The 8,062-nt window shown below is 40.5% G+C and overlaps 1 protein-coding gene across 1 annotated transcript in view; it reads left to right on the top strand.

Moving 5' to 3' along the window:
• Positions 1-2,644: 2,644 nt before the first annotated feature.
• TAGAP (T cell activation RhoGTPase activating protein) overlaps positions 2,645-8,062 on the top strand; it is an 11,239-nt gene continuing 5,821 nt past the window's right edge. The window contains exons 1-7 of the mRNA XM_017889662.1: positions 2,645-2,914; positions 3,599-3,683; positions 3,772-3,825; positions 4,139-4,205; positions 5,553-5,719; positions 6,417-6,578; positions 7,101-7,210. Coding sequence (XP_017745151.1) covers positions 3,657-3,683; positions 3,772-3,825; positions 4,139-4,205; positions 5,553-5,719; positions 6,417-6,578; positions 7,101-7,210 — 587 coding nt within the window. The 5' untranslated portion in view covers positions 2,645-2,914; positions 3,599-3,656. The remainder of the gene's footprint in view (positions 2,915-3,598; positions 3,684-3,771; positions 3,826-4,138; positions 4,206-5,552; positions 5,720-6,416; positions 6,579-7,100; positions 7,211-8,062) is intronic.

Raw genomic sequence — 8,062 nt, 5'->3', positions numbered from 1 at the left:
TTCTCGCCATGTCCTTCTCACAGACTTTCAGGATCAACGATTCCCTGGAGCAAGAAAACAAAAGCAAAATTCGTCCCATTGCCCAGTGGATTCGATGAAACTGGAAATAGAAATAGGTATCAACTCCAAAAGGAAGACATTGGAGAAAGAACGAAGCTGGGGGCTACATAAGAATTTGTCACATGAAGAATGGCAACAATACATTGTGCTGTCTGATAGGTCACGATCACATTACCATATCAAAACTGAAATGTCACCACTCTCTGGAGAGTTTCGACATTCCCTCTCTGTATTTTAGATCTATTATGAATGCCCGTTGTTGGCTGGGTTTCAGTAAAAAATGTAGGCCCTTTCATTTCAAAAAAAAAAAAAAATAGCTAGTGCATATGCATGTTTTCAGTAAGACTCACCTTCTTCCACTCTTAGAATGGTAGATGCAGAGCTAGTGACAGATGCCAAGATAGGTGGTTTTTAAAAAGAACATTAACCACTGGGATGATGCCAGCACTGAAGTCATTTCATTGTTTGGTGTTTTGGGGGTAATGGTAGATGAATCTGAAATGAATGAATGGTAGATGAATCTGAAATGGTAGATGAATCTGAAATGGTAGAGGAATCTGAAAGTTGTATCTCCCAGGATAGAACTGGGATTTAAGATGGAAACTTTTGGAAGGTGGGCTCCATTTTTACATAACCAGGAGCCTTCACCTGATTAGGGAGTGGCTTTCTCAGGAGTGGCAATGCCTGTAGCACTAGAGGCCGTCAAGAACAATCTTAAAGAGACAATTTGGCCAGGCACAGTGGCTCACGCCTGTAATCCCAGCACTTTGGGAGGCCAAGGTGGGTGGATCACCTGAGGTCAGGATTTCCAGACTAGCCCAACCAACATGGCGAAACCCCACCTCTACTAAAAATACAAAAATTAGCCAGGCATGGTGGCGCGTGCCTGTAATCCCAGCTACTCAGAAGGCTAAGACAGGAGAATCACTTGAACCTGGGAGGCAGAGGTTGCAGTGAGCTGAGATCATGCCATTGCACTACAGCCTGGGTGACAAGAGCGAAACTCCGTCTCGAAAAAAAAAGAAAGAAAGAAAGAACAGTAAGTACATTAAGTTTCTTACAAAAATTAAGAAGTCCATTTGTCAGAAAAAAAAAGTTTTGAAAATACATATTAGCAATGAATAGATATCACAATATACTATGATATATAGAATATTATAGTAATATTCTATTTTGACTATTTTATAAGGAAATGTATATATTCAGAAATTATTTATTTAGTACCTACTGTATACCTGGCACTAGGCTGGGCACAGCGTAAATGCCCTTTTTCAATTAAAAAAATCAGTGAGTTCACTTTGGAGGTTTATAAAGGCAGGAGAGGGATGCTGAAAGAGCGGTGGCCTCTACAGCTGCCCTGGGAACACTGGGTGAACTCTGGCACTGTGGTGGCTTTAAGAGAGGGAGCACCCTGCTGGAAGTCTGAAAACCAGGATCTGTCCCTACGACCCCACTGAGCCGCTGAGTTACAGAGCAAATTTCTACCTCTCTGTGCTTCAGTTTCCCAAAGTCTGCCCCCATAATCACCTCCTTTCAGTAAAATGACAATAGAAGTGACAATACAGAAAAGTCTTAAAATGAAAGATGCTGATGATGAATGAAGCCAAGTTATTTTAAAACTTTTTGTTGAAAAATAACATAAATAGGGAAGAGTGCACATAAGCCTAGCACCACCCAGATCAAGAATGGACAATCATCAAACCCCCGCTGGCCCCGGGAAGTCACTACCATCCCCTCTGGGAAACTGCTACTCTTGCTTCCAACAGCACAGACGACTTTTGCTAGTTTTGTGCTTTGCATTAATTAATTGATGTCTGGCTTCTTTTGCTCAACGTCATATTGTGAGATCCAACCATATTGTTGGCTATAGTCATAGGCTGTTCATTGTCAGTGCTATATAACATTCATTATCTATGTGAATGGATCACAACTTATGCATCCATTCTCATGTTGAGGCATTTGAGTGGTTTCATATATTGCCCTTGATCTATAGAAAAGATCAGAAATTCTCTTACGCAGAAGGAGTGATCCACAAATGAAATTCACCATCTCTTTCCTACTTTAAATTGGTCTGATCAAAGGAATTTTTGTTTTCCTTCCATGTCAGAACGACAGCTGCTCTGACTGTAAATTAAGCATCAATACTTTTGACCAGGAGTTACAGAAAGGAGAAGGGGGTTACTGTATTGACAACTGACTCGAGGGAGTTTTCTTCCTACTTCCAAAGGAAACTAATGTGGCTTTGGATGGTGACTGTTCCTCAAGGAAGGGACTGTCTTGGGTTTCTTTCTGGTTCTGTAACAGTGTCCCACATCCAGGGATGCTAATCAACATGTGGTGCTGGTGGACAGAGCGAATGGCACGTGGGAGGGGGAACAGCACCCAAACAGGATGCAAAAAAAGGCACTTGAAATTACCACTTTAGAAAATAAAGTGATGTTTATGCACAGAATAACACAATTTCTTGTTCACACATCCCACCTATGACATTAATCAGAGCCTTCACCTATGGGCTGAACGTCATCTTTTCCACTCCTAGTAGTTTACAGATTTTTTACTTTGAAGTGAAAGAGAAAAAAAAAAAGACATAGCTGCCCTAAAAGGAATGAGGAAGTGAGAGCTCTCCAGTGTCTGGCTGGCTCCGTCTGTGTGACAGCCCATGATGTTCTTTCCGGTATCTGTAATATTCTGAATTTCCACCTGCCCGCCCCCTCGCTTATAATGCAGAGCATGTGAAGGGAGACCAGCTCAGTCTCTCTCCCAGTGGACTAGAAGGAGCAGAGTGTCATGCTCTTTCTCCCATTCTTTACAGCTCACCAGATGTAAAAGAACTCTGGCTAGAGACCCTCCGAGGGTAAGTACTATATATTAACATGCCTAGAAATTGCAGGCTGCCTCACCAGTCACAGGTCACTCAGATCACAGGCAACAGAAAACAGCTATCCCGTGGAATATCTGCTCACTTTATAAAGTCTCAGGACAAAGAAAGCTTTGCTTCAACGTGAAGGCTGCACCTTTTTGGTGCAGGGATTCTATAAATGTTGTCTTTGTTTCATGTTTACTATTATAGCATCCTGGGGATATATTTTTTTTTTCCTTTTTGGATTAGATAAGAAAATCCATGCAAAGCACCTACTACGATAGCTGGCATATAGTGAGGACTCCCCCAAAAAAGTTAATGTTAATGTTAATTTAAAATGTTAATGTAATTGATATCCAAATTATCTCTTAATGGGAATGGAATAAATTGGTAACAACGTTTAGAATGGTAAAGATAGTTGGCTTAAATAATTTAGAAATAATTGTGTTCAGATGCTGTTCTTAACAACTTACGACATCTGGGAACACAGAACTGACTTTAAATGAAAACTTGTCTATGTAATAGTTTCTTTTCCAAAGTAAAGGCAATTGAAAACGTAGCAAAATAGAAAAATAAATAAATAAATAGTTCCAAACTCTGTGCTTTGGCAAAGTGGTGCTGAAAGTGGTCAACCTACTATGTGTTCCTCCTAACTCCTTTCCATATGATTCGTTGTAGACAGAGCCACAGCCGCACAGGAGTGAAATTCACCCCTGGACAGTCAGTCCCAATACTGATGAAGCTGAGAAGCAGCCACAATGCTGTGAGTGACGCTCTCACATTTATTAATTCACGTTTCCTAGAGGCAAGGGCCAAAAGATATTTACCTAATTTTATTTCTCCTCTTTTAGTCAAAAACACTAAATGCCAGTAATATGGAGACACTAATCGAATGTCAATCAGAGGTAAGAAAGCAATTTTTGAAACTTTTTATCTGTACTGTGAGGTGGAAAACTGTGTTTTATTGAATATTATTTGGGTTGAATAATTATCAGGGTAGTAAACTAACATCACACATGTAGTAAATTAAACACATTAATTAGGATCTTATATGATGACAATCAAGACTTTAATATTGCTTCTAGAAGCTAAAAAACATCAGTACACTCTACTGACTTCATTTTTAATATGAATAAAATGTTGTATGTGTGTTTTGTGGGGAAAGACTCGATAGGTTTCTTCAGTCACTATATTTAACTGAAATAAAAATGTTTTTAGGGTGATATCAAGGAGCATCCCCTGTTGGCATCATGTGAGAGTGAAGACAGTATTTGCCAGCTCATTGGTGAGTTTTGAAAACATACTGATCTTTTATGTAAGTGCTAACAACCAGTTTTCTTGGTTTGCAAAACCACAGCGATTTTACTCTACTAGGAATTTTTTTGTATAAGTGTTCTGTTAAAGACCGCAGAACATTAACCCTTAAACGGCAGGTATGCTCCAACTCACTAGAGCCGGGAGTGCTGGGAGCGGAAAGAGCCTCTCCATACAGAATCCCCCAGTTCTGCCAAGGGTTTTTAATGCGGTTCCATCTCCTGGCCATGTATGTTTTGACAATTAGCATGCACACATTTGAAAACATACAGTGTCTTTTCCATTTTCTTCCTTCTCTTATGGAGAATGCATCCAAGAGCCTATGAAGCAACTGTTGCTGATCTCAAATCCCAAAGGATCCACCATTCGCTCTCAATTATTTTTCATAATGCATTTCATTACAGCGTAACCCTGACCCAGTTCTCCTGAACCATAAAGACAGGCCACTTCTTTCTCATCACGCTTCCACTTGCCAATCTAAAATGTACAGAAACATATGCCAATGCATTTAGAAAATATAGCCTTTATAATTAGTTTTAAAAAAAAAAAGGAGAAGGAAGGAAGGAAAAGAAAAGAAATAAGGAAACTTGAGATTGCAATATCCATTGCACACACATCTTGTGGATTTCGGAAGGACAGAATATCTTGATAATGTTTTGCTGATAATTTCCAGTTGCCAGATGTAGGTTCAAGCCTTCCTGCAGCGATTCGTATTTGCCTCTGTCCTAAAGCAGCGACCTGGAAAACCCAGGTGACCAGTCACCTGGAAGGAAGAATGGTGTTAGCTCTCTCTAGTGGCTATGTAGTGCCTGCGAGGCTGCAAAGGGCTGGAGCCAGCCCTGCTATGTGCCTTCGAAGAGATACTGAGCAAGTCACTTCCTCACCTTTTAAGTTTCGTTTTCTTCGCCAATTAAAGGAGGAAATCAAAATAATCTGTTTCATATCAGAAATTTCCTCTATAGTTATTCAGGCCAGTAAGTTAAGATGGTTGTTTATGATCTACACAGTTAGGTTTTGCTAATTTTCTGTAGCAAACAGCTGGAAAGAGTGAAAACAGGAAAGGTGGAGGCTTAGAGGAACCCTGGTGTTGCTGTTTAGGGAACTGGTTGCCCTGGTAACAGTGTGGTTGTTTATTGGTTGGTTTTTCTAGATTAAGATTCACGCCCTTTGCTTTCTTAAGTTTTCAAAATTATTTTTCTCACATGGCATATACTATCGACCACATTATGTGGCCAACAATACCCATTTTCTTACCTGGATCTTTGCTTATTAACACTGCAGTCTAATTTTTCTCGTTGCCTTGTTTTCTTGGCTGTAGAAGTTAAGAAGAGAAAGAAGGTGCTGTCCTGGCCCTTTCTCATGAGAAGGCTCTCCCCTGCATCAGATTTTTCTGGGGCTTTGGAGACAGACTTGAAAGCATCACTATTTGATCAGCCCTTGTCAATTATCTGTGGTGGCAGCGACACACTCCCCAGACCCATCCAGGTAGGCATGCATTTTCTCATAAACCTACTTCGGTTTTCAGCTGGACATGCAAAATACTCGGGAATTCTGAATGTCATTCTCCTGTGAAGTTTGTAGGGACTGATCTTCCATATTTTCCACTCTTCGACATGGCACTCCCACATACGCATGCAGTTAGAAGAATATCTGACTGCTTCCATTCCAGAAATTGAAATTAGTTGTATTTACCAATGAGCTCAGAGCTATGGTCCCTCCATTTCTCTGACTTCACAGAGTGAAGAATGCTGAAGATTTGTAGCTTCTGAAAAGTCTAAAGGGGAAACAGAATATAGACTTTGTGACCCAAAATCCAATGTTCATATGGAAGTATTTGAAATGAGAGAGCTCCAAAGTGATTTTAGAAAGTGCAAAATTAGAGCTTTCACAATTTGCCTCCTCTTAGAAAAATAGCAGGGTTGAGGAAGGCCATTGATAGCAACTGAACTGAAAGCAAAATCTGACATTAATATTCCTGGTAAGACTATCTCAGTATACTAGAGAAGATAACTAACTTTTAGGGAGATGATATTTTATGACAAGCAAAGTTAGAAACTGTTCATGCACATTATTTTAATTCTTTCTGCAGCCTAAGCATAGATCTTCATGCATTAGTAGCAGCACAGTGTGTATCTTCGAACCAAGGGTAACCCTTTCCTGTTCCTATTGCTGTTTCCTTTAGGACATTCTCACTATTCTATGCCTTAAAGGCCCTTCAACGGAAGGGATATTCAGGAGAGCAGCCAATGAGAAAGCCCGCAAGGAGCTGAAGGAGGAGCTCAACTCTGGGGATGTGGTGGATCTGGAAAGCCTCCCTGTGCACCTCCTTGCTGTGGTCTTTAAGGTGAGTTCAACACGCTTGCGCCAAATAACCTGCCAAGGGGTCCTGGCACACTCGTTCTCAGGATGTAAGAAATAGGCTCTTCTCTCCACACAGCAAGGTACACTGATCTTGGAGCTTAATTTTTGTTCATTAAGCCCTTTATTTATTTATTTAGTAAGCACCTCTGTTTCTGTGACCTCAGATTCCAACAGAAAGCAATGCATTCTGCTCTCCCAAAACTTTGCCAACAACGGGCAATTTGATTGTTCCATGGCAGAATCCATATGCCAAAATCCAGTGGCCCCTCAGAATACACCCACCTGGGGATGGTGCCTCTGACTCTGCTTGATGTTAGAAAGTCACAGAGAGGCCAAGGGTGTTGCAGAGAGGGTTCCCTGGATTAACCAAATGCAGGAATGAAGGGGCACAATCTATGATGGGCTAAGCATAAAGCACCCTGCGATGGAACGAAAACCAGGTGAAAACGAGGACATGGGACATCATACAGTACCAATAGGCCAATAGCCGGCTCTCATCCCCCAGGACTTCCTCAGAAGTATCCCCCGGAAGCTACTTTCAAGTGACCTCTTTGAGGAGTGGATGGGCGCTCTGGAGTCGCAGGACGAGGAGGACAGAATCGAGGCCCTGAAACAGTAAGTCATCAAAGTCATCAGTGATTGCCAGGCCGCATCACCTCCATCTTCTGATTCTTTACACAACTTTGTAAATGCTTCATGGTCCCTGTTTCATGAGAATTGTGATGTTTAGGGAATCTGAGTGAAATTGCTTGTCCACTCTCAGAATAAAAACCAGAGGGTGCCCTGGACTTTTGAATTTTAATTTTAGCCAAATGAAAGGAAATATTTCTTCAAAACGTAGGAAGTGAATTTCAATCCTCACAAATCCCAAGAGGTAGGGAAGTCTAAAAATGTAAGCTGTTCAAAAAAGTGTGAGATAAAATCAGACCTGAAAACTGTAACACAGGCTTGCCAGCAAAGTGTAGGAGTTTGGGGTTATCTTTAAGCTACATTGACTGGTGTCATGCAAGGCAACAGTTCTCCCATAAAACATCCCTCAGGATGCAGCCAGGCATTGGGGTGGGGGGCGGTTGTTTTGCTCATAAAATTTCATAGCATATTTAATCCTCTTATAATTAACCAAAATGAAAACTGTATAATAACAAATTCCAGTGAGAGTAAAAATAATAACATATGCAATGGAAAGTGTGATCTGTTAGTGACTAGAGAATACTAAAACCCAAGCTTTGAAATGTCAGCACGGTTATCACATCCTATGAAAGTCTATCTATATGTTATAATTGTCCCACATGGCTAAATATTTTCAATGACATATGTATAGAAGTGAAGACATTAAAATGTCTGTCCCAAAATGAATATTCTAAGATTATCACCATGAGTTTCCACCTAGACATAAAGCATTTTTATAATAATTCCTTCTTCTGAGAAATGAAAAGAATCACCATTTCATTTTTTGAAAAGTGAGAC

This window comes from Rhinopithecus bieti, unplaced genomic scaffold (genome assembly GCF_001698545.2).
Source record: "Rhinopithecus bieti isolate Rb0 unplaced genomic scaffold, ASM169854v2 scaffold_18548, whole genome shotgun sequence".
In the NCBI taxonomy this organism is placed as follows: domain Eukaryota; kingdom Metazoa; phylum Chordata; class Mammalia; order Primates; family Cercopithecidae; genus Rhinopithecus; species Rhinopithecus bieti.
The sequence above is the reverse complement of the archived record's forward strand: the minus strand, read 5'-3'. Positions and strand labels throughout refer to the sequence as shown.